This window comes from Puntigrus tetrazona, chromosome 17 (genome assembly GCF_018831695.1).
Source record: "Puntigrus tetrazona isolate hp1 chromosome 17, ASM1883169v1, whole genome shotgun sequence".
Classification (NCBI taxonomy): Eukaryota; Metazoa; Chordata; class Actinopteri; order Cypriniformes; family Cyprinidae; genus Puntigrus; species Puntigrus tetrazona.
In genome coordinates, this window is record NC_056715.1 from 2,577,181 (window position 1) to 2,604,951 (window position 27,771).

Genomic DNA, 27,771 nt, shown 5'->3' on the forward strand with positions numbered 1-27,771 from the left:
CATAGGATTTATTTAGCTCTTTTAAGAAATCAATTTTTTTTTTTCCCGTAAAGACACATTATCAAAATGTTCATTGTATTATAGAGATTTTATTTCAAATAAATGCAGTTTTTTTTACTTTCTTCCTTATTTTTTCACAAAAGAAATATTTCTTGAGCAGGAAATGATGTAATGATGCTGAAAAATCCACCTTTGCAACAAAGGAATACATTTAATTAAAACATATTAAAATAGTTTTTTTTTATAATTGTAATAAAATTCCACAATATTTATGTTTTAGCGTACTTTGTATGCCATGAATGCAGCTTTGGTATGCAAAATATACTTGAGAAACCCTAAAAAATCTTACAGTTAACAAGCCATGATTCAATAACTTATAAATGGCTTATTCATTCAAAATGAAATAGGAATTAAATTGAAGAATATGCCTTTTGAAAATAAAGATGAAATACATTCTACTTGAATTTAGCTACAAACTAATTTATTATTGAGTTAATTTACTATACAATTTTTTTTAATGTAGAATAATAAAAGTATGTATTAATGTATTAGACTAGTGGTATACGGCTGGAGGACGAAACACAAATAAAATTAAATTGTCAATTTTAGATCTTTGTTTTCCACACATTCAATAATTGCTTTAATATAGCTTCAAACCCACATTTAACAAATTTAAACTGATTGCATGCAACAAAATAAAGACCAAAATGTTCGACAACTGTATTGCATTAGCTAACTATAATAATCCAAGAAGCAAGTATCTAATTTTGATCATTCTCCGACCCTAAGCAGCATCTCGGGTCCTGAAGCTCTACCGCAGTTTTGTAGTCGTCCAGCGCCTGCTCCTTCCATCCCAGATGCCCCCGAACATCAGCCCTCAGCTTATAGAGAAGAGCATCTCCAGGCTGCAGCGTTAGAGCTTTAAGAAACACACACACACACACACACACACACACACAGATATGTTAGAGCAAAATGTCACCTTCCCCAGCATTTATCAATCAGTCTCCTGTTTACACAGAAAGGTGTAGCATTGTGTTGTCTTCACCAAAACAGCTTTGTTCACACTTCTTCTCTCAGCTCTGTTCTTCTCACTGAGAGAATGATGTTAATATTAGGCTAGCGCACATCACCCAGTGCTTATTCGTGACTGAAACATCAGGCTGCGAGAGACAGCGAATAGGAGGACACCTACTTTTTAGTTCACACAAGAGGGACAATTTGCGAGCAATTTGCCATCTGCATTTGCATAAATTACCATTGCTCGCCTGGTACCTTTACAGACGTTGTTTTGCTTCAAAGAGCTTGCACATGTAAAAGCCTTGATTTGAGTGAAAATGTTGAAAAACTCATTTTTAGGACTTACAGGATAAGTGTTCAATGTGTCTATTTACGGCTAACAAAATTAGATTGTTTGAAAGCGCACGCTGGAATAGCAAGTGATTACTCCATTCACGGAGAACATACTCATTAGATACTGAGGGCCATCTGTTTCCTAATATCCCACCTGTTTCAGCCACAGGCAGAGGGGCTCTGAGAAACCCTGTTTTTTTTTTATATCAGAAATGCTTGCACATCGTTGTCTTCAACTTCATAAATATGCAGCCTGCCAAGAGGAAATCTATAATTGGTTTACACTGTAACCATAGTAACCACCTGTCTCTAGTTGTATGGCAGTAAAGAGACATGGTTGCTGCATTTGTTTTCCTTCATTCGTTATTGTTTTTTTCTTTTCCCCAGGCAGTCATGTGGCCAAACCCATCATGCTCTTGTCCTCTTGTCTGTGAAAGTGTGTGCTCAAAGCATTCAGCTGCCTCGCAAACACACACACACACACACACACACACTAATGTAGTCAGTCTTTGAACTGAGCATTAGGTCTGTTGTGCACTACAGCTTGTTTAGGTCAAGAACGTTTATTTATTTAGACAGGAACATTTTTTACATGCAGTTTAGGGACATTTGTGAGGAAAATTATTAAATTGAGTAAGGATAAAATTAAATTCTTTGTGAATAATAAAAAATAACTACCTTACTAACTATTAATAAAGTTAGTAAAAAATTTAAGTTAAGACTTTCTTGAGGAAAATGTCATAGTTAATAGAAAATTAAGAATTTATTGAGGGACAAGTCATACTTAATATTTAACAAGTGTTAGCTATTCTAAAATATTTTTATTCAGCAAGGATGCATTATATTGATTGGAAGTTATAGCAAAGGCATTTATAATGCTACAAAAGTTTCATGGTTTTTCTATGTTTTTCTTTCTATTCATTAAAGATTCCTGGCGAAAATGTATCACAGTTTCCATTAAAATATTAATCAGCACAATTTCTTTTAATATTGATGATAAAAAGAAAGGTTTCCCAAGTAGCAAACTAGAATGATTTCTGAAGGATCACGTGACACTGAAGACTAAAGTAAAGATGCTGAAAATTAAGCTTTGAACTAAAATCACATTTTAAAACATTTATTGTTAATTGTCATAATAATTAATGAAATTCCTTAAATAATGCAGCCTAGGTGACCGTAAGAGACTTCTTTCAAAAGCATTAAAAAGCTTACAGCGATTGATTTCAGTGTGCAGTTTGCATCAGACAGTCAATGAGTGGACTTGTGGGAGGTCTGACTGAATTCTGTATAGGACTGAGCCTAGCACGTGTACGACTGTCTGGATTTGTTGAGGATAAAGACAACTTTGCTATCTTTTCACCAGCTCTCTTCTTGACAAAAGCCCTCTACAGAGATATCAGCCAGTGTTATTAGACCTAATTAAGTGCAGACAACATCGAAAGTGGGTATGATGTACAAATCTACTTGTAACGTCAGGAACCATTATTGGCATATTAATATCAGGAAGTTTCAAAGTTGGAACATAATAACCTTTTTTCATATACAGCAATGAAAAAAAAAACCCTCAATATACTCTGTAGTCAGCTTTCGTTCTTGCCCTCTCATGACACATGATGATTAATGCAACCTTCAGTATTTATAAGAAAATGAGTGATATGTGCGTGCTACCAAATTAGCTGCAATAAGGTTATTATTCTCAGGCCAGCTTGAAATATAAATAAAAAAATGAATAAAGAATAATAATAGAAGAATAACAAGAATAAGTAACAAATATAGCATGTTTTTTTACTACTGGACTAAAAGACATGGAAAATGGTAATGTGAATGTTTAGTGCATTGGTTTATGACATTTACATTCATGCATTTAGCAGATACTTTTAACCATAGCGACTTACATTGCATTCAGTTAAAAGTTTTTAACCTTTTTATCAGCTCTTGCTTTGCCTGGGAAATTGCTAGCGACATGCTCTACAATTTGAACTACAGGAAATTAAATATACACTTATACAACCTGAATTCTGGAAATGTTGGGACGCTTTTCAAAACTAAAAGTATTAATTTTACAGTAATAACGCTTTTTTATGATGTGCCAAATGTTCTCTGTCGTAATAGCAGTATGTGGTTTTGCAGCGTCCTTCTGAAATACCCAAGACCTTTCCTGAAATGGACGTCATCTGGAGGGGAGCATATGATACTGTAAAACCTTTACATACCTTTCAGCATTCATAGTGCCTTTGAAAACATGCAAGCTGCCCATACCGTATGCCCTTATGTACTTATGGCTTATGACAGTGGTTTCTGCAAGTATTCCTGTGCCCATTTAGTAATGTCAATGACAGTGTCGTCTGAAGGCCAGAAGACCATGAGCATCTGACAAAAGTCTACAGCCTTGTCCCTTATGCACAGAGAGCTCTCTAGTTTCTTTGAATCTTTTGATGATGTTATGCACTGTAGATGAGTAATAAACTGGGCAACCTTTGAGCTATGTTGCCAGGCAGAACCCCTAAGTCATCTAAAATAAATAGTAATTTCTTACCCATTCTCATTGGGAAATGCCCAAGTAACATTGCTAAGAAACTGCTCAAAATCATGAGTTTAATCAGTAATCTTTAAAATATTACTTTTTAAAATAATGAGCTGTTTAATTATTATAAATGCACCCTTATTGAACAAAGTATTTATTTTTCGAGCAGCAAATCAAAATATTAGAATGAAGGATCTGAATGGTCATTTGACACTGAAGACTGGAGTAATGATGCTGATAATTCAGATTTGTTCACAGGAATAAATTGGATTTTAAAGCAGAAAACTATTATTTGAAATTGCAATAACATTACAATATCTTTGTTTTTAATGCATTTTGATCAAATAAAAGCAGCCTTCAACAGACTATTTGTAAAAACATTTTCTTAATTATTCCACACCTTTGATGAGTGTAGTATAAATTGACAGGAAACATAATGGTACACCAGTGTAAAATACTGCTTCTTTAATAAAAGGTGGCAGTGATTTCAGCCTGCTATGGCTCACCTTGAGTAAGGTCCCTCTCGGCTGATTGGAACTGTCTGAGAGAGCAGTACAGGTTGGCTCTGTTAAAGTAGGCATGTGCAGACAGCGGGTTAAGGCAGAGAGCCTCATTGAAATCCTGCAGGGATGCTGGGACCTTCCGCAGCAGAGCGTGAGTGATGGCTCGGTTCAGGATGGCAGACTCATCTGAGGGGTCCAGCTCAAAAGCTCGGCTGTAGTACTCGCATGCCTGTGTCGCAGAAAAAATGAGACTCACTATATATCTCAGTGGCTCTCGTCTAGAAAGTCTCAAGGGAGTCAGTAGTAAATTGCCTCTGGTTTTACCTGCTCAAAATGTCCATTGTAAAAGAAGAGGTTAGCAGCGTTGAAGTAAGCGATGGAATATCCCGGGTTGAGGCTGATAGCGGTCTGGTAATTCTTCATGGCACTAGCTTTATCTCCCATGAACTGTTGGATCAGACCTTGGTTTGCGAAGAGCTGCTCTGCATGAGGGTTACACTGAAAAGGGTAAAGACAAGAACAGATATTATAGGAATAATTCACCTAACTAACTAAAAAAAATAAATAAATAAAACATTCTGTAAAAAAAAACGAAAAAGAAAAAGAAATTTGTCTTGATAAGATTTGTTCATGTTTTTGAAATCAGTATTTGTGTGTAAAATATTACCACAATTAAAATATTTTAAAATATGTTTTATTTATTCCTGTAATAAGCTGAATTTTTGTGCTACATGATCTTTGTGCTTCATGACAGCTTAAGTGAATGTTTTATTATTACAAATCTTGAAAACAGTGCTAGTTCATGCTTTGCAGAAGCTGTGATACATTTTGTATTTAGAATTCTGTGATGAATACTAATTTCAAAAGAATAGCATTTATTTGAAACAGAAACATTTTGTAACATTTTAAGTGATGATCACTTCATTGCTAAACAAAAGTATTATTTTTTATTGTCTTATTTATTTTTATTTAGTATTATCATTGTATTCTTCTATTTTATACTGTTCAGTGCTTTGATACAATATGTGTTGTTAAAAGCGCTATTTAAATAAAAATGATTGATTGATTGATTATTTCTAGTAATATTTACTAACAACCTTTATAGCAGTGTTTATGTCTTGCAGTGCTGCAAACATGTTGCCCATCTGTAGGCTGGTAAGAGCTCTGCCTTCATACGCCTCCCAGCATTTAGGGTTCACCTCTACAGCCACAGTGAACTGATTCCAGGCTCTCTGGAAGAATCCCAAAACCTGCAGTAGAGGACAAGATATTGACATGGATTAGTGGAAATCAATAGACTTGAGAGGCAACAGGCTGTCTGCAAGATACGTTTCCCTCTCCGGGGGAAGAGACAGAGATAATGAGGGCCAGGACGAATACCAAAAGGAATCAGATACATTCTTGTTTGTTTCCTACTGTTGACCTGATTTCTGTGGTTTGTCTCTAGCCAGTAGTTCTTCTACAATTAATACGAAAGAAAGTTTTGTTTTTTTAGAAAGATAATTTAGCAACAAAGTCCATGCATAAAACCATAACAGGCAACTGACAAAATAGAAGATTTCAGTTTCAGAAACGTGGGATAACACATCTTGCCCATATCATTCAGCATATTAATTGTTGAGTAGAGGATATTGCTGCATCTGAGAAGATACTAATATTGATGCCTTGAATATTGAATCTTATTTCTGCAAGGAATGAAAAATGTAAAATGTATTTATTTATCTTATGTAATCTTATATAGATATAGCTTTGAGTAAAAAAGTAGACATCACAAATGCTGTTTTTTATTCTGCGGAGGACGCAAGCTCGTTTTTGCCAATGAATACAAAAACACAAAAGGTAATTGTGACTTTTCACCTCATAAAACTTTTCTTTTTAAAATTGCTAGTTATGAATTCACACTAAAACTTTTCTTCAGTATTCAGAATTGTGAGACAAAAAGTCACAATGACCTTTTTTTAATTTTATTGCAGAAATAAGCTTCCATACAAACACAACTGCAACAAATTCAATTTATAACACAGCGGTAATGTGCAAACCTTTTTATGTTACCCATTCAAAATAAAATTCTTTATAATATCTCGGTTAGGTCCCCTAAGCGTCAGTTGGATTAAGTAGAGACTGTTTAAATCGTCTGTTTCTTAGAAGTTTCTGCTGAGGGGAGAAGTAATCTTGTATGAAAGATTCACAAAGGATCACAACGGCGCTCATATTCGCCAGGATACAAAAGTCTGCTGTCAAAATTCAGTGAGATTTTACATCAAATTCTCCCAAGAGCAAATTAGCAGAGGTAGTGTGTTATACACATTTTTTTTTTCTATAAGGAGGATTAAGAGAAGGATGTGCACAGGGACTTAAATGAAACATTTGGGAATTTCCCCAAGTCTGTCAAGGTATGAAAGATCAACGTGTGAGAAATAAAAAGGAGCAAGACAATTATTTTTGCACTACCTGTAAGTTGTACGCCAGGCTAATGCGGGCACTTGAACAGAGTGGATTGAGATGCAGGGCTGAGAGGAAGTCCCTCTGGGCTTGTTTCCTGGCGTGATTGTGCCCATAATCCATGAAAACATTGCCTCTGCCCACATGGGAATCTTGCAGGAAGGGATCAAGTCTTAAAGCTTGGCTGTAAGCATCCACAGCTTCCTGTAACTGGCCGAGTCTTGAAAACAGAAAAAGAAAGCAGATTATTACCCTCAGTGATGTGTCCTAATTCTGTTTGCACATGAAAATTAGTTGTCTGCTTAATTATGAACTTTGCCTTAAACGCTCCGTAAAAACGTCCCCTCTCTCTAGCTTTTGAAAACTGAATTACAAGCTGCGAAACATTCCCAGTGTGAGCCGCGAATTCACCCAGAAGTCTCAGTTTAAAAAGAAAAAAAAACACCCTGCAATTATTGTAGAGAGCCATTTATTTAAAAGTGCTGCTTTAAGCAATGAAAACGTGCAAATGTCGAGATTTCGAAAGCATTCTGTCCTTTTGATAATGATAATTCATAGAGCAATGCATCTCATCAGTGAGCTACTAAGATACTTCATATTATATGGACCATGTGAAGAGATGAGATGTCCTGTCTGTCATAGGTTGTTAACCTGATTTAAATCAATCTGAACGCATTCGGGAAACGCAGCACCTTTTGAGTGTTGATCAATAAAAATAGTAGATATGCTCTGAATGCTCCATTTCAATGCAGACCTGCACGGTAAGCGGCACAGAGAGCTTTAATAACTATTCAAATGTCATAGGTTTCAGGACACCATTAATAATATAGTGTTCTTCCACTCAAACTCATGCCTTAGGCCCATGAGAAGAAAAATACTGTATACTGTAAGTTGTGTTGTGTATTTTTATCTCTTTCTACCAATGTGATCTCATGATAATTCAAATGCATTTTACATAAAATGTTGTTCTATAAAATGTATTTTAATTATGTTTCCAGAAGCACTAAAACATACAAAACTGACATATTTTTAGCATCTAAACATACTCCCAAGAGCAAATTAGCAGAGGTAGTGTGTTATACACATTTTTTTCTGCATTTTACAAAACTGATGTATTGACTACATCTAAAAATAGATTCTCATGAATATTGAAATTGTTGTTTTGTTGTTTTTAGTTGTCATATCAATGACCTTGTTTGCAACTGCATTATAAAACAGTTTACTTAATATGAAAAGATAACATTTCATTTTGTTCTGTGTTATTTCTGCCCCAGCTTGTTTACAAAAATAGGCCTTTGTTATGTTAAACAAGACTTCATTTTAAACCCTTAAAATAAATAACATTTCTGCAATAGTTTTAAGTTTTTACTTGTCATTTAATGTCTGACTTACGTGCCAGGGGGCAAACATTTCCGACACGCTGTGACTGACAACTATAAAACACACCAAAAACGCAACATGATGACAAAATGAAACAATTTTATTTGTGTGCGGTAATCCAAATATTTCAGATCTATGTGACAGAAAAATACACCCAAATCCAAGCCTCTATTTGGCGATCTTCATCCCTATACTGAGCAACGACTAGTGGCTGTGAACAGTAAAGCCTTTGCCTGACTGAAGAACTTGTTAAAAATTCAAATGCTGCTGCTTCAAATGACTGCAGGATAATCGAACGCTCATTGGTTCTCGCCTACGTTTGTCATAGATTGCGACATGCTACTTTTACTATGTCAAATTAGATTTTCCATTACGCATCCATAATGTGTAATCAGTACATCGCTAAAAATAGCAGAATAAAAACTCATCTAAAAGAGTTCTCAGTGAATAAAACCACATGAAATGCAATAATGTGTTTCAGAGGGCTAAAGCCTTAATGTTTTATTTTAAACACACTAGCAGTTTAACATGCTGTGGAGCTGTTATTATGACCCCACTGCCACCGCTGAGTGAAAATGGTTCTCAGCTTAAGCTTGTCAATTTAGCACTGTGAAACAGTCAATCATACTAAACGATAACTCGAAATACAACTCACACCTGTGGTGAATAACGCCCAGCGCATGAAGAATTATTGCATCCTCTGGTTGTTTTTGCGCTGCAGATTTAAAATCCTGAAACAAAACACAGTAATGTTCACTACTACTGCTTTATTAAAACACTACCAAAGTCATCTTAACAAAACAATGACACAATATACATTTTTAAAACACCCTCTAAAACCACCTGTCTTTATTTCTATATTTAATGTCTACTCTGAAACCCCAATCGATTTCCAAAAGATCAACTCATGAAACACAGTTTTTTCATCTCCAAAATGTCAATTTATGGATGTAAAGCTGAGTTTTAAATAACATTTCATGAAAAATATAACATGAAAAACCTCACTATAAATCTCATGATGAATATCCTTTCAAAATCCTAGAGACAAATGCATTACAGGCCAGATGCAATCAATGCTTTTTATTTCTCATTTATATTATATCATATATATATATATATATATATATATATATATATATATATATATATATATATATATATATATACTGTGGCCTACCTGAAGGGCACTGCCATAGTCATTCAGCTCCACATAAAGAAGACCACGGTTTATCAAGACTTTCAACTCTAGCTCCGTCTTATAGCCCAAGAGCAGCGAAATGCTGTAGTCTCTGAGAGCCTTGAAGATTAAAGCGAAATAATGCGGGGGAAGAGAACAAGTATGCAATAAAATGCAAAGAAGTGCAATTGTTATGAAAAAGCATCCTGCATTTGTATACATTTCGGTGTAATCCCATATACATTACTTATTCTTAAAAAGAATGCTAAGAGGGTAAATGAAAAAAAATAAAAACCTCACCAGTTCATAATCCTGCAGCTCATGAAAACATACGCCGCGGTTGTAGTAAGCAAATAAACAGGCACCGTCCATCTGGATTGCCATCGTCAGATCCTCCACCGCACTCTTGTATGCCTAAAACAAGATTAGAAGTGCACAACATTTCTCTCAAATACTATAGAGATCATCAGCCTCAAGTGACAGGTAATTATGCTCAAAACTGTGCTATTTATACTAACTTTCAAATAGAATTTAAGAGCTCCTTTATACAAGTATGCTCTGACACTCTTGGGCTGGATCCGGATAGCTTCATTACAGTCGAGTACAGCCTTTGCATATCGTCCTTGAAACCCATAAAGGGCAGCTCGACTGAGATGCACCTTGAAAAAAATAAATAAAAAAAGAACAAGTGTTATCCTGAACGTATCGCACAGAACATTGTCAGTTCAGACAGACCATGCATTGAGCTAAAATTAAGGTGTACCTGATAGAGGTTGGGGTTGATTTGGAGCGCTTTGTTAAAGTCCTGCACACCTGTGGAGTCTTGTAGATGTATGCGGCACAGTCCTCTCTGATGGTGAGCCTCAGCGTGGTCTGGGTTCATCCTCACAGCGCTGTTAAAGGCATCCAAAGCATGGGGGAGAAGAGTGTCTTCGCTTTCCTGAATGAGAATAGTGACAGATGTGATTCTGTTTTCATCTGTTTAGTTATTTTCACATCTTACGCATCTTATGAATGTGATAAAATGCTACATCCATGTTAAAATTGTATTTGTTATAATGTTGACTTTATTATTCAATAATTTACCTGTAACAAAAGCCTTTGTTTCATGTAGCATATGCCTATAAGATAGAGCACCTCCGCAGTCTCTTGTGAAGTAATGAGTTTAGTTTTATTTGTACCCAAAAGTGACAGGGACTTTCTGAAACTCTCCACTGCTTCCTGTGTATGACATAATATAAATCATAGAAGATCTGCAGAATTAATAGCTTACAATACTGCCTACTAACAGACAAAAAGATGCTTTATGAGAGGAAACGGAAGTTACAGAATGCTGACAGAAAGACTTTTGCATTTGCATTTTGCAGACACATCCATTACATTCAAGGTACAAATTTTATAACATTCATGCATTCCCCGGGATTCAAACCCACGACCCTGGCATTGTTAGTGCCATGCTCAAATGTTTGAACTAATACAGTTTCTCATTAAATTCTAGAATGGTTCAGCAAAACAAGACTAAAAGCACATTTCACTTAAATTCTGTATTAATGTTCCAAGTTGCTGTAAAACAAACAAAAAAAATGTATTAATGTAAAAATCGTATTAATTTAACAAAACTACATTAAAACAGACAATTTTTTTCTTCATAAATTAAGATTACAATAAGTGTACAGGTTTGGGGTCAGTAAAAATATTTTTTTATTCAGAAGAAGGGACAGTAAAGCTGTTCTTTTAAACTTTCTATTCAGTGAATAACCAAGAAAAAATAGCACCACTTTGCATATATTTTTACATAATTTTTGTTGTTTTATTTACAATGTATAAAAAGCATCTAAAATATTAAGCTGCACAACTGTTTTCACAACTGATAATAATAATAAAAAATGTTTCTTGAGCACCAAGTATGAAAATTAGAATGATTTCTGAAGGATCATGTGACAACGAAGACTGGAGAGAAATTATGCTGAAAATTCAGCTTTGCATCACATATTTAAAATATATCACTTTTTTTACGGTATTTTGGGTTTAAAAAAAAAAAAAAAAAAAAAAAAAAACCTGTAAAAATAACAATGCACAGCCTCTAGTTTATCACTTTGGTGTATTTCTAAAGCTGCTGAAAAAGTCAAACTAAGAATGGCTTGCTTGTGTTGGTGTCTTGGGAGAAGTTTGTTTAGGTGTTTTGTTAGTTCTGCCAGACAAAGCTTGACGAAGATACACCCTGCACAAGTCTCAGACTCACTTTAAACCTGTGCTCCTTCATCAGCGTCCTCCCAAGAAGAATGAGATGTGGAGGAGAAGGCCACTTATCAGCCGCTTCCTCAAGACAGATGACGGCATTGGCATAGTTCCCCAGGAACGATTGGACAACAGCTTGCTGGACTGGTGATAAACCCAGAGCTGTGACGGAAAAGAGGAGAGCTTTACAGCTGGGTCTAGTTGTTGTTATGGCAACATAAACCACATTTCTCTGCAAGGTTTACTTCACCTTCAGTTGGGCCAGGTGGCCTAACAAGATTTAATGATGCTCATTAAAAGATGGGCAGAGAGAAGGATATATCAGGAACTAAAAGTATGCAGACAATTTGCTGAAGAGTGAAATGATCTTATGTGATCATTACCTGTTTTCATTTCTGCTGCGTACCGTATACAGAGGCTAGCCAGGTCAAACTGTTTCATTTCATACAAGTACTTCCCTCTAAAACAGGACACAAAAATGGAAAGACCTTTACTCTATAGTAGAGTTTCACCAATTAAAAACAATAAGGTTTTTTTAATAGACTGTTGTCATGGACCTATGTCAAGGTTAGATATTTAAATTAAGACAAATAAAGGACGGAAGTAAATTCAATTCAAGCTGCTTGCACAGCCATTTTAAAATGGGAGACATATTCACAATTAATCGTAAGACTTATTGAACAAACTGTACTTCTATCATTCACAGCCTTGGGTCAGAATAAAAACGGTGGTACTCTGAAAAAGGGTCATAAAGGAAGCATTTTAGGTTTTTGATCTCCTATAAACCATACAGCAACTGGAAAATAAATTCAAGGACATGCAAATGTTTCAATTACCTCAAGATGTGCAGATCATAAGCATCTGGCTTTATATGTATGGCTCGAGTCAAATCCTTTACCGCTCTACTCAGATTATTCACCTGTGAAAAATACAAGAGCACTGTTTTAGTTAGTTTTACAAAATCTACATTAAAATAAAATATTTAAGTAGCCAAAAATCAAAAATAATAATAATCAGTTAAAATATCAGATTCTGATTATTTTCAGATTCAATGATCAGAAATAAGTGACAAAAGGAAATAGACACACAATAAAAGCGGAGTCAAATAAAATCACCAAATGCTCTTTTTTAATTATCACACATGCATATTTATATTTATAAATATAGCAAAACATTTAGGAAAAATGTATATTGAATATGTCTAACAATACATTTTGTTGGATTAATTTTTACATTTTCTTGATATTTACTTAAATTTACCTTAAGCAATTAAAATATTTTTTTCCCCTGCAAGTGAAATCAGACGAAACTACATTATTCCTAACAGCCTCACAGTCACTCTTGCCAAAAATGAAATAGGGTGATACCCTGATTAAGATCTATTTAAGCTTTTTTCATTTAAACACACTGATAATACATTTGTTCATCTTTTTATGCTTTTATGCACTCCAAGTCATCCATATAACAGCGGCTTACGTTGAAGTAGGCTCTGGCCCTGCATATGTAGGCTTTTACATAGGTCGGTTCCTCCTTCAGTGCATTACTGAACCTTCTGATGGCCTCATATTGGCGGCCCATATTCAGCATACAGATCAGTCCCAAACTGACGTGGGCAACAGCCGCAAATCTACTGTGACTTTAGAGATGTGCACACAGAGAGAAGAGATGATGACTCAGATATGATTTCATTGATTTTAAATAAGCTGCTCAGAGACTTTGTGTCACTTTTCACCAAGAAGAGATCTTTTGAAAAGTAACTTTCAAAGAGTTTCAAGCTTCAATAAATTTATTCTCAACTACGGCCTGCTGCACTGGTGCAACAAAAGAAAATGAAGGACTTTTCGTCACAGAGTGGAGGAGGCTGGGACATCACCTGTCATGTTTGATCACAGCTTCAAAGTCAGCCATAGCCTGCCGCCAGCGCCGGAGCGTCATGTAGACCAGACCGCGGTGCAGGAATGCACTCAGGTTTACTGCATTGTCATTGATGAGTACTATAACACAGACATATACAGACAAAACATGGCTAAGAGGACTATGAAAGCATTCGGTTTTACTTTTCAGCACAAAATTCTAGCATATGATCTCAAAAGCACCATTTTCATTATCGGTATCTGCCAATAAATTGTAATGTAAATATGATAATACAGTATCTTAGAGTGCTGACATGAAGTCTGTATTTCTCTATACAAAAGATACAAGTGATTTCTATTCAACTGTTGTGTGTATTTAATTAACTACAGCAGTACTGTATAAAAAAGGTTATCAAGGAATTGGCCACGGAGAATAATGCAATTAATACAATTTCTGCTGATTTGCAAAATGGCCTAATATTATACCTAAATAAAAAGTCAATAAAGACTTTTCATCATGTACAGTTTAACAAAATAAGAAAGATTGTTCAAATTATTAAATTAAATGTATTTATCAGCTTTATTGCACTTATAAAAATGACAACAGCAGCCAGAAGTTTTGGTTATAATTACAAAAAGAAAACCTAAAATCTATTATTTAACTTACAATCTGCAAAATCAGTACAAGGCATGAAATAATGTCTTCATAATCATTTATACATCTGAAAAATGCTGAAGAATTAAAGAAACAGATGTAACCTGGCTCAAAGGGAGAAAGAACCATGTATTTGTGTCAGATTTCCTGGTGATTCATGGAAAAAACTAGACGTCATATGCATCATAATTTGTGAGAAAGTGTGACATTCTATGCACTATTTTAGGAATCAGCAACATAAAATATTTCTAAGAAATGAGCATTGGATTACATTTAGCAAATATGATGCATTGTAATTTATTCAGATCTCATGAAATTCAAAGTGCTGCAAACATGTGAACCTTTCATCAAGCCTGACAACAGTATTCCTATTGCTTCATATACTGCAAAAGATCATGTTGATAAATTGGCTTAAAAGTACATTTTCTGCTGAGTATTTTCTGCATGGTACATGTCACAAAAATAGGCTCAGTGCCGAAGCTCTACTCACGCCTACACTCCTGTTACACAGCACCACAGTGCTTAGGTGGGCAGTGTAAAACACTTTACTGATGAAGCTGTTCAGTTTGCAGTAGACAACACTGACAAAATATTCCTCCAATCTTACGAGATCAAAGCCGTAAATTACAGCTGCCAAAACCATGTATGATAAGACTTGATGGCTCTTATTTGTTCTGCTGGCCGAGTAGTGATATTAACATCCTCATATAAACTGATAAAATGCAGCTGTGTGCCATAAGATGTTATGAGAGTGGCCCAATTGATGGTGCATAACTGTGCGCAAAATGGCTTTCTTTAAAGATTTAGATCAAAGACACGGAAAACAGGATTTCCTTCCCAAGACCATTCAAGAAGTCTAAGCTAAAAAATGGGCCATTTAGAAATCTTTATGTATATGACATCACAACAGAGCATATTGATATCTGATTGCCCATATCCTAACATTATAAGCTGAAAGCTTTGTCTCAGATGTTTCTCCTAAAAGTCCTTAAAGTGACCCAATTATAGATGAAAATGAACTTTCATGCAGTGTGAAGCACAGCTCTAAGTAAATAAAAACATCTCGCAAAGGTTTAAATATAAAGGTGCACGTGTATAAAGTTATTGTCTCTCAAAATAAAGTCGACTCCGAATCATTTTTTAAACAAGTCCCAAACCATTGCACGTTTATGTCAACATAAAACATAAGCATATTGCCCTCCCGTTTGTTGGTCTTTTTCATGGTCTGAATGAAAATGTAAATTCATTCTTTGCCACTAGGTGCTGCTTTTGAACAATTAAAAGCTCACAAACACTTCTTCAAATGAAATTGACCAATCACTGGAGGGGTTTGGAAAAATTATTTGTTGAACGAATCGTCAAGGAGTTAGTAAAAATAAAAGCATACTATAAGAAAACGAAAGTGTTTTTTTGACCGTGCATGCATATCAACTTCTTGTTGGGGACTCCCAAAACCAAAATATGAATATCTTTCATAACCCATAATAGTAGCACCTTAAGAGACAAATTGTTAGTGTACAGTAAGAATATATTTACATATATATATTCAGAAAATATCTGAATTGTGATCTCTTATAATTCCTAAATACAATCAGAAACTAGCCTCCATAAAATCCAAAATTTTCTCTCAAGAGTAAAAAAAGAGAAGCAGATGCAGCCCCATTGCTGTCAAGAAGAAACATTAAAGGCATATGAGATATCAAAGATATTAAAGAGATCTGGTTTAAAAAAAAAAAAATAAATTCCTGTGAGCTTCCTGAAGAAATCATAAGAAAAACACTCATGTGTAACTTTTGAATTGATTGTTGAACAACCATGACTGAACCATCTATCTAATCATCCTGCATTTTCAACAGTCAGACCTCAAAATTTTACTTAAACATACCCATGTTCATCAGTGTGCCTTGGAATGTTGGCAAAGTACTACGTCTTTATATTGAGTAACTGTGAAAATTGCACATTTTCATGTGTTATATCAAGCATGTGCGTGTTACCAGATGTGCTGAGGTCTCTTAAGGCCATATGAGGCATTATCTCTCTCAGCAGACACCCTCTGTGGTAGAACGCCAACCAGCTACTGGGATCCAAGTGCACAGCCAGAGAAAAGTCTTCGATAGACTTCTCAAACTGACCCAGCTTGGAATAGATCCTTCCTCTGTATATTCTGCAGTGAGCAAAAAAAGGTATAATTGGATAAACCCATCAGCAAAGATGTAAAGTATTTTTTTTAGCAGGAAACAAACGAAACATGCTAAATGAGGTATATAAACCTCATTGTAATCCTGACCTGGCTGTAGCATTCCCAGGTTCTTGCTTCAGCAGCAGAGAGAAGTCTTCCAGGGCTTGCATCCATTTGGAGGTGTTGAAGTGCTGTACTCCATGGATCATCATTGCATCTGTCCTTGTGGAGTCGATGGTGAAGGTCTAAGAGTCAAAAAGGATTTATTTTTAAAACCTTTTATGTTGCATGCAAATTGTAATGACTGAGCCAAAGCTTAAGCAACAATCTTTTATGCTCAGCATTATCAGCACTCATTTGTAAACTCAAACAGATCTTGAATTTATATTTAGAGTGCATGATGTGCCTGCCAACTGTGTTCTGCTCAGATAAGCTTTGAAAAACTGACTAATTCTGTCCACTAAAATTAATGCAAGCTAATTACAGTGATTAAAGAGTGCAAAAATAACACCTGGCAAACACCAATTCAAAAAGCCTTCTGACAGTGATTGCAATGCAAAAAAGCAATACAGATTCCATTCAAACATCTTTTATTGTGCTAAAAATAGGTCTACTTCGTTTTTTTTCCCCCAAAAACCATTTCCCACTTTCTCTCTGATCCTTAGAGTTAAACGGACCATTAAGTGGCTCTTTTTTCCTGCTGTGCTTTTAAGAAAGGTCCCCTTCAAAAGTGAAGTGAGAAGCTGCACTTTGCAGTTCTCTCACCCAGGATGATTTTGACTTTCCCCAACAGCTTTACTGCAAAGCCTATTTCACATTCTGACAGGTTCACAAAACAATTCATGCTGAAATGCACAAACTGGTAACATCAGACAGCAGCAATGATGTGCAGGTGCTACACATAGACAGGAACAATTATTCCACATTTAACACATTTATCTGCATTTCTTTTGGTGTTTGAGAACGATAATTACAATACGTTTTGACCGGGAAGCACCTTTCATATATTAAATGCAACTCAAAGTACTTCACAGGTTAGAATATAAAAAGCAATCAATAAAACAGTAATAAGCAGCCACAAGCAAAAACATGGAAAAGGAGTATGTATCTATCCTACTTACAGTGCCTTATAGGGATATCAAAATGTCAAATTTCTGGATATAAAATAGGCTTTGCTGACATTATAAAAGATACTTTATGGCACTATGAAAAATATTTTCATAATTCAGAAATTCAGAAACCACTTTTTGCTGCTTAAGTTCAATATGGGGTCTTGGGAGAATTACAGAACTCTTCACTTATGAAGGTTATAGGACTGTATATTTTCATAGTACAATAAACTTTTATCTCCAAAGGTCAGGGAAAATTGAATTCCTCATGTATGACAGTTTGTTCTACCTGATTAGATTCAATAGAGTCATGGTTAATTGTGATTAGTCCATTACACATCACCTTGCAAGTCCTGGTTTTTGCTTCTGAAAATGCAAATCTAATTAGATTGTTTTAACTTTTATAAGGCTCACTTTAGCATAGTCCTCCATGGCCAACAGCATCTCGCCCATCTTTTCATACATCTTTGCCCTCTTAAAGTAGATCTCTGCATCATCTGGATTGACTTTGATGGCTTGGGTGTAGCTGAATAGAGCCAGGGCGGTTTCCCCTCTTTGTTTGTAGATTTCTGCTGTAGACATGAAGGCGTCTGAAACACATTTGGCATCAGTCATGAGTTTCTATGCTGTTCTAAAGAAGGTTTTGTATATTTCGCCAGAAATATAATAATTGACAATTACATGAGCATTTTAAATTCTATTTACACTTTACAATTAAACAGGCTGTTTTGAGCCTTCAAGATTGGGGCCAGGCTAAAGAACACTGTGTGGGCATTTACTGTATATTATAATGCTACTTTTTATTATAATGTGGCTGGTCATATCTTAATGCACTCAGGGTTATCACAGTATTATCAAGACAAAATCTGAATCAATGTTTTTAGTACTACTTATATGCTATTAGAATATTTTGAATAAGCTTTTATTTTAGTATTGTAGTTTTATTTTGAATTCAAATTGTAATAATTCTGTCAATTTGTAATTTGTAACTACTGTTAAATTTTTAATTTAATAATTTAGCTCCAATAATAATGTTTCTGCTTCAAATGTGACCTGTTTTTATGTTTTATTTTTTTCATAAATGATCTTGGCGAACAGAGGAGGACACTCACCAATGCAAACGCTGGAGTATGTCTGTATAAGCAAGTCTATATAAGAATCAAATATTTTTATTTCAAAATATGTAAATCTTGGTTTGATATGTGCCCTTTAATCATATAGGCTCTATTTGGTCCAATACAAAGGTCAAGTAGCATGCACTAGTATTGTATCAGTATCTTGTCTCCTTGCTGTCTAGTAATGCAAGTAGACTCATGCACACACCTGCATGCTTCTTGTTGTTCTCAACGATGACGTTTAGATCGTCCAGAGCTCTATCGGGGTCGTTTCTCAGCAGGTAGATGTGGTGTCTGTGCCAGTAGGCATCCAGTAAATGGGGCTCCAGGGAGATGGCCTTTAAAAATAGAAAAACAACAGATCGATCATTAGTACACAATAAACTAAGCAGAAAATCAGGTTGCATCTATAGAACGCTCTGTTCTAGTTTGTTTGGATAATGATTTCTGAAATTAACCGTTTTGAAATGAGCTAACGCTGAAGAAAAACTTATGAGCAACAGTATTAATTATGCTTACTTGTGATTGCATCACTAATAAAACACAAGAAAATAAGGCTTACAGCATTGAGATCTTCAAGGGCCTGCCTGAGATAGCCAAGTTTGATGTAAAGTGCTCCACGACGACAATGGTCAAAGGCACTGTGCTTTCCATTTTCAGTCAAATTTTGGGTCAGTTTGGTCACGGCATGCTCCAAATCAACTGTATTGAGACCTTCATCCAAAACCACCTTGTCCAGATCCTGGATCTCATCCTGTGGAACCTGGTTCTCCTTCAGACCACCAGAAAAAGAGCCTGCACTCTGGACATTTTCAAGAGGGGGAAAGACTTCATCAAACCAGGCATCCCATATTTCTCTGACCCACTCTCGTGGTGTCGTGTCAGGTATCCCACCATGATCTGTGACAAAGGTCTCAAAATCCAGGAGCATGGGCAGACTGGGGCAGGGGAAGAGCGAAAATTGCCCTTTGGAGGTTTTAGACTCCCATGTTAACTGACACAGAGACTCACTCCTTTTAGAGAATGAAAGGAACAATAAACACCTCATTAATTCAAAAATCACAACAGATTTGTTGTTTAAAAAAATAAATTAAAAAAAAAAACAGGTGTTCAAAATGGTTTCTTATAGAATACTAATTGGACAGAAATATTCCTTTTAGCACAATCTAATACAAGATTTACACCATCATAAATTGCTGTAAAAGTCTGTTTTATACCATTGGTTTACATTCAATGTCTCATTTGTGTGTTGTTTTGTAATTCTAAAATAAAAAAAAAAAAAAAACCTTTTCAGTGTCCGTGATGGCTCGCTCAGTTTTTTCCAAACATAGGCCATCTTGACGGAGCTGAGTGTTTTTCCTCTTTTCTTGGACACCCTTGCCTTCTCTTTGCATTTGTTCCTCCTGTGGTTTGGGACCTGGCAGGGCCGCTCTGATGACTTGGGCTCTTTGTGAACCTCCTGAGGCTTTGTCTGTTTGGCAATGGATAGGGATTTTTTGGCCAAAGCTGCACAGATTGAGTTCTGTTCCCGCTGCTGCCGCACATGCTCCAGCTCCTGGGAAAGGCTGGTGAAGTTAGACTGCAGCCGAAGATGGGGCTCAAGATCTGGGGTTAAGTGAGGGGCAGAACAAGGCCGTCTCGCCTGAAACCCCTGAAGGGAGACAGGATATTACAAGAGGTGAAAGTCTGGTTGCGCTCATTTCTCCTACAAAGGAGCAGAACAACTTGCATCCAAGTGTTACATTAAAAAGACTGATACTACAAAAAAAAAAAAGACTGAAGGCTACACAATAGAAATGAGAAAAAAAGATCTGTTAGTGGTAGAAACTGAAAATTGCAGAGATGTTGAAAAGATTTTAAAAACATAGCTAAACCCCCAAAAAGGAGCACAGTTGTTATCTTACTGAGAGTTTATCTTTATCTAAGAGGAGACAAGGCTAACTAATAAAAAGTAGTAGAAATTCATTAAATGATTCTCCAACATCAAAACTAGAATTTCAACCTGTTCTGCTGAGATGAACCCAGAGGCAGTCGGTGTTCTGAAGCCTGCCGCAGACTTACACTTAGGCGAGACATTTTCCTGGGGACAAGGCCAAGTTTTTAGACAATGTCCAACAGTGTTATTCATAAAATGGTCCTTGAGAATTCACTGGAGTTAGTGACATGAATGCAAACCAACAATTCTTTGGTTTCTTTTTTTTCTTCCGTTTTTTTGTACGGAGACAAATATGAAAAGTTAGCACAGCAGAGACAGCAGACTTCTGCATTGTTACATTCTATACTGCTTAAAAACCTACTTTAAGTAGTTCTAATTCTTGCATGTATAGCCTTATTATGCAAGTATTAAATATGTAGAGACTATGTGCAATATTACAGTTGTTAAAAAACATTTTTCCATTAGATTTTTTTAAAGGAAATCTCTTATGTTCACCAAGGCTGCATTTATTTGATCAAAATATAGTAAAAAATAATATTTAAAATAACTTTTGATATATTTCAAATTTAATGTTCTTCAGTGAGACATGATCCTTCGGAAAGCATTCTAATATGTTGATTTGCTGACATATTTCTGAATATGAATGTTGAAAAATGTGATTTTAAAATTTTAAAATGTTTTTTTTTTAAAGAACATGTGTTTAAAATTGAAATTCAAATAAATGCCTCTTTTGATCAATTTAATACATCCTTGATAAATAATATATTTAAACAATCGTACTGACCACAAACCTTTGAACACATAAAGATAAAAAAATAGAATAAAAATATACAAAAATGTTTGTATAGAGTTTCATGGTTATGTAATTTTGTCAATTACAAAACTATGTGAAAAAAAAGGTTAATGAAATAAACAAACCTTAGACGTAACCTGTTCTGTGTCCATCACATGGCTAACTGATTCCTTCACATTGTGCAGCTCATCCAACAGACTCTCTTTGCACAGGTTTGCCTGGGTTATCTGAGGATATAAAAATTAATAAAAATGTAAGCTAGAGCAGTTACAGCATAAATGTGTATAACACTGGAACAAGATTGCACTTCGGTTATTTTTCTGATCAGAAGGTAACATGAGGAATTTAATATTCCTAACATGAGCCAGCTCAAAGGAAATATGATCGAGATCATATTAATAGCAATAAATTATGCGAATAGCGGGCATTAACAGGTAAGTCAAGTGCTTTTTTTTAATTTAAACTCTTGACAGGATCATCCTCAAGTGCTTCACCTCATTTCGCTTCTATTATTCGCTTACAAGAAAAATGCATTCAAATCAAGATAATAACACAGAAGAAGCATGTATCATTGTTAGTGTAGAGGCACAGAGCTGCTCTGAGATCTTCTTTGAATGAGGAAGTCTACAGCATAAATGCAGGAAGCTGACAGGAGGAGGCATGCAGTGATTTCTGCAGAAAAAAGGTTCTGTTAAAAGTCCCAGCACACTGAGATGGAAGCACAAGTCTGCTAATCAAGCTTCTGTACCTGGTATTTGGGGAAAAGTATGTCTTTTATAACACAGGGGGCGAAGATGAATTTAGGAGGTGCTGGGCTCCAGAACATTCTGAGCTCACTGGGACACAATGTTGCCTATGAGAAATAAAGAATTACAATAATTGGATGTTGGAGCTGTTAAAAAATCAAATAAAAGAATTCTAATAATGATCAGTGGGCTTATGCAACAGTTTAATAATAATAACCAACCCAAGAGCTTGAACATTAAGAAATGTGTACATCTTTAATTCGTCTGTTAATTAAAGTGTCTCTAATGCCATCTAGCGACAGAAAATTACAAGTACAATGGGGAAAACTGGGTATAATTTGATTTAATTAAACACTACTATGATTGAACAAAATTTAAAAACAAGTGTTTTACATATAATCTCAGAAAGGTGACAGACAAAAGTCTGTTTTAACTAACCTTTACTGCATATTTGATAATGGACTAAATAGCATAATTCTCCTATCATAAATCACTGCCTCTCTCAAGCAAAACAGTTTCGCCTATACTTCCTTAAAACCAGAGCCTTAGTTTTAATTCAACAGACCTAGTTGTCAATGTCACGAATTAGTCATTTTGATGAAAGCCACTGACGGTGAGTCATAAAATAATAGATCTTTCTTACAGCACGTCCACACATCATAATCCTTGGTCTCTCCACGTAATACTCTGATATTTTCTGCCAATCCTCCAAAGCATCTGACGTCTGTTTAGGCAAGTGGGAAATGCAGTCTCTCTGTGCTGAAACCCCAACAGAATCAACAGAAACACCTTCACACACCAGCCTACAATGAGTAATAAAACACAAACGGTACGTCATTGGATCTTGAAACGTCACATTGGCTTGGACATACATCTTTAGAGTGACTCGTACAGGTACAATGCTTTAAGAGGAAGAGTTACATTTAGTGACCTGAATGAGTTTTAATGATAAGCATTCTAAAAGAAACGTGACTGTAGATTATACCTTTGCATGTCAGGATGAGATATGTGTCCAAGTGCTGTCCTCTGCTGGTTAAACTGTGCTCTTGCAGTGTGGCAAATTCTAGAAGCAAGTTGTAACTCAACAGGCACGACTTGACTAGCAGGAATGGTACACAAATGGTGAATGGTTTTATATCCTTCTGCACTGCAGACAGAACAAACAATTAGAGGGGCGAAAAAAACCCTGTGACATTCTTTAAAAAAACCCCTTTGATAAAACGTGGACCAACATGGCCTCTTCCAAAGCAAAATGACAAATACAAAATAAAAGCATTTATATTAGCGGTCTCAGACCACTATATATAACAAATAATGCTTGCTTGCTCACTAGTCTCAGTGTAATCAATGGTTTCCAATGTGTATTCAACAGCCTGAAATTATGTTTCATGACCCAATATAAATAAATACATTTTCATTACAGTAATAATTGTAAAGATTTTTAATCTGGTATCAATGTCTCACAAGAACATTTCTTGGACCTTAAATGTAAACCATTTTGGGTGCCAGCTCTATGTGATATAGGCCCTATATTCCGTCATAAAAAGATGACGAGTCAGTCTATTTACACAGATCGTCTCTGCCATAACTTCACACCACTGTTTGAACTGTAGACAGCGGGAGAAACAACCTCAGAACTGACTTTGTGTGTGGGCCCTTTGTGTTCCTTAAACTGCAGACAGGCAGGAGAGGCCCTCCGCCACCCACGTCCCCACGGCTCCACTGACAGCGCCAATTTATTGCGTACGTTTCGTTCACTCTGGCCTGTGACAGGCTAGATTTATCACCTCACTCTGGCACGGTTAAGCCTCATCGAAAGACCTCGAAGGTCACACCAAAGTCACTGGCCCTTCCTGCACTGAAAAGAAACATTCCTGAACCAAGGAGGAACCTTCAACCTGCCCCGCTATCCATCTGCCCCGTAGGCAGGCGGCGCTCAAATAAACCCTCTCAACCGCATCCAACAGGAACCTTTCAGTGACCCTTGTGACTGGAAAAAGCTAGTAATTAAAAGGCTCTTTTTCGAGAGTGAGGGAGTGGCGCAGGTCCAGCCGTACAGGTAGTAAATCTTGCGTTATCAGCTCTCAGGTGAGTGCTGGAGAGGTCGGGAGGAGGGATGCGTGGGTGCGCTGGCTCCAGACAGACCCGCAACACAGATGAGTGGAGTACGTGACGGGCAATTACTCGCTGTGTTACTGCTCCCTAAATAGGGCTGATGACAGCTTTGGATGCTCTTCTCAGGTAGCGTGAAACTAGATGATCATTTGCGTCCAAGGCCACCCTCTGCGCCCTTCCGCTAGCGATGCGCTGAGAGATTGACATGCTGATAGCAAGTGGAACATGCCAATATATCAACACACAGATTAGTGAACCTTGGTGTCATAATGCATAAAGTCAAGTATACAGCAACCTAAAAAGCATTTGGACATTGATGACTCACTTAAAAATGTCTGAATGTCATTGCATTGGATGACATTTAACAATGAACTGTTGTCATGCTTAAAAGATGTAGGCGATGTAGTTTGATGTGTTGACTAACATATGAAAGCTCGTGGTAAGTGCTTGAGTATAATAATTTTAATAGTAGTGTGTTAATATAATATTTAATCACCAAAACAATAGAAGATTAAATGTCATTGATCAAAAACAAACATTCCAAGACAAAAACTTGCTCCACTCCAAGTGAAACCTGCTTTGATATTTCGCTATCTAATGGGATAAAAATGCATACTATTTATGTCCAAATACTTTTTGGGGCCACTGTACGTCACTTATCACTTCAATATTTTATACTCTTTTTTAGGTGTCCAGGTTGCCAGTAGTGAAAGGCCTTGAATGGTTTTGGTCTGTTGGCATGTCTTTTCTGGTCTCTGAACTGGAGTCAAGCTACATCCATGGGTCATTATTATATCTTCATTGGTCACCTTAAAAATATATATATATATATAAAAAAAACAGTATTTAGGCCTATTAAAACTATTTACATAAATTGTAGGAAGTATCTGATCTAATACATTCAGCACCACTCTACTATTGCTCATATTTACTAACTTTAAAAAGGTCGATTGCACAACTTTCAACTTTTAGTAACTGTATAAATCAAATAACTGTTATAGTTTACCTGAGATGAGAGATCTTCGAGTCCTCCACCATCAGAGCCAATATCAGAATGCTTTCGTAAAACTGACTCAGTCTTGTAGAGACCAGATGACACAGGTGAACGGCACATTGGTCTTGGGGAACATTTCTCTTTTGCAACCGAGGTGTCTCTTTGAGTTGGCCCCTCAATAAAAATAAACATAAGTTTAAAAAACATTCTTAGAAGTTTTCATTCCAAGCCTATGACTTTACCCATCAGAATGTACTAACAGGAAATGCTACAGATTCCCGCGCTGCTATGAGACTCAATACAGTATATCAGAGCCACAAGCTCATCAGGGCTCGAAAAAAAACAAATGTGTGGCTCCTTTGTTGCCTCTGGGGTTTCTGAAACTGACAGTTTGTCCTTTTGCTGTGTTTTACTGTAGCACTTCAGATAGGAGATTTATACTGTGCATGTTGACACCATCCCAAAACAGTTTGTGTAATATCGGTCTTTATATCTCATTATACTGACATGTTGCACATGCAGTGACCTCAAGAAGTATTTGGACACTTAAGCCAAATTTGAATATCTCATTACATTAGACATACAAGTTCAACAACGTTTGTTCGGTTTTAAATAGTAATAAAAATAATAGCTCATGAAAGTGAATTTGTTTGGAGACAATACATAATAAAAAATAATACGAATAAAATAAAAACGAAGCCAACTTGAGCAGAACTGCAGCTATGTAACTACTCTTTCAATATAATATAAAATAAAAATAAATAATAAAATAAATTAATAATGTACTGAGCATGCATTTGGGTCCTCCTAAACAAAAGTATTTAATAAAATAATAAACTATTAAACTAAAAAATATATAAAATGCTTAATTCTAAATAATATAAAATAAACAGCTAACCTCATTATAATCCAGAAAATCAAAATAACATAAAAATGCTATTAAACACATAAAATGCTACTATACATAAAATAAAAACAGCTAAGCTCATCGTCAGAGCTGCAGCTGTGTCCTACTTCTTCTTTTCATGTATAACAATTTATATGAAGTGAAATAAAATAAAATGCTAACCTTCTCATCAGAGTTGCTACTGTATCCAGCTTCTCTTTCCACAGAATGCACAAAAGCACCACTATTATCCCCTATGTGCCCACGTCCCTTCATTAATGCATCTGCAAAGGTCACATTTGGCGCCCTCTGCTGGTCAACCTCATCCGGCAGCTCAGGTCCAGCAATAAGTCTGGCTTCATTTACCAGTTCAGAGGTGGATTTGATGCTTTGGATGGCGCTTGAGCCAGCTCTGATAATACGGCCCTGGGAGCTGCTGTGTTTGGAGAGAGTTTTAGGTTTATCGGGCTCCCGGAATTTTTCGCTCTTTCCTCCCTGCGCTCTTTTATGCCCATTCTGCGCTGAATTCACAGAGCCCGGCACCTCATAGTCATTACAGCTGCCCAAATCCAGCCGATTCTGACCTCCAATGAAAGTGGACTGTCGTTTGCTGAAGTTTTTCGTCTCCTTACCTGAAACCTGCTGAGCAAGGGTGCAAGATTCGTGAGATCCACCTGCTGATAAAGGCCTCTCTGATCTGGGCTTAGCGGGAGGTTGTGGCCTTTGGGACAAGGATACTGCTTTGGTGGTCCCTGCGAGAGAGGCTATGATGGGTTTTCTGACAATCCCATGCCTGATTTTAAGTTTTGGAAGATCCATTGTGTTCCCTGATTTGTCTGTGGAGGAAATGTTTGGGCTTGTGCTCTGACCCCGGCTCATTTTGTAGGTCTTTGTTGAGACATGGATTTAGGGGGCAGCTTGCAGAAGAGAGGAAAGTGAAAGTCTATTTGAGACCCAACACAGCTGGGTTTTGTCAGGATGAGGGGGAAATCTGTGATGACAGGTAACACCTGAAGTCCAAGAAAGAAGTCTACTTCTGATTTAATTCATATGGTGCTTCATATATTGAAAATCCTGGAACCGAATAGGAAACAAAACAGATGTATGCATATATATATATATATATATATATATATATATATATATATATATATATATATATGTGTATGTGTGTGTGTGTGTGTGTGTGTGTGTTTACTTTTAACAAACACACACACCCTTTTATGCTCATTTCTGAAAAATTTCACGTCCACATTTGTGTCAAGTCTGTTAAAAGAACTATATCTGCAAAATATTAGATTACAAGTCTTAGTTCAGTTATATCGATTAAATTTTGTAATGCGTTATCTGTCCTCTCTATTCTCACGCGTGTTAAATAATCATTATTCATTTTCTTTACACGTTTGTGCTACTTATAAAAAGACAAATTCAAAATATATATAATAATAATAATAAAAAAGTTTAAACTGCATTTGACGATTCGAAGCTACTGACGCTAACGTATATAACAAAGTTAGCCAGCTAAGTTAGCTTTCTGTCTGAAGTTGTTTTTAATCATGCCGTGACTCAACAATTCTTACCAAAAGGTTTTAAACTATTCTTTAAAAGCCTCTTACCTTTTCGTGAAAGCATTTCCACCTTGAAAAGGTACTTTAAATTAAATTGCATCGGCCGAAAAATAACTTCAGCTTTTTACCTCAGAAACTCAAACAGAGAAACGCCACGGCGTCTCCTAGCAACCGGCAGTAGCCTTGCGCGTGCCAGAGCTGCCAA

The 27,771-nt window shown here is 36.1% G+C and overlaps 1 protein-coding gene across 2 annotated transcripts; it reads right to left on the reverse strand.

The window, feature by feature from the left end:
* Positions 1-172: 172 nt before the first annotated feature.
* ttc6 (tetratricopeptide repeat domain 6) lies at positions 173-27,720 on the reverse strand. 2 transcript variants are annotated; one of them, XM_043262305.1, is made up of 31 exons: positions 27,615-27,720; positions 26,182-27,072; positions 25,125-25,286; positions 24,797-24,927; positions 22,989-23,150; positions 22,647-22,806; positions 22,006-22,110; positions 21,383-21,484; positions 20,531-20,608; positions 19,815-20,179; positions 19,091-19,541; positions 18,737-18,866; positions 17,828-18,003; positions 16,413-16,549; positions 16,120-16,289; positions 13,491-13,611; positions 13,094-13,253; positions 12,454-12,536; positions 12,001-12,077; positions 11,622-11,779; positions 10,466-10,600; positions 10,143-10,319; positions 9,898-10,038; positions 9,680-9,793; positions 9,380-9,499; positions 8,860-8,933; positions 6,832-7,042; positions 5,478-5,630; positions 4,705-4,878; positions 4,384-4,609; positions 173-919 (listed from the first exon to the last, which is right to left on the reverse strand). In XM_043262305.1, the coding sequence occupies exons 2-31, from the start codon at positions 26,875-26,877 to the stop codon at positions 762-764; spliced, it is 5,307 nt and encodes a 1,768-aa protein (XP_043118240.1). In that variant the 5' UTR covers positions 26,878-27,072; positions 27,615-27,720; the 3' UTR covers positions 173-761. The 2 variants fall into 2 exon arrangements, with proteins under 2 accessions (XP_043118240.1, XP_043118241.1); XM_043262306.1 differs by lacking the exons at positions 25,125-25,286; positions 26,182-27,072; positions 27,615-27,720 and having other exon boundaries at positions 22,647-22,762; positions 24,797-24,903.
* Between the last annotated feature and the right edge of the window lie 51 nt (positions 27,721-27,771).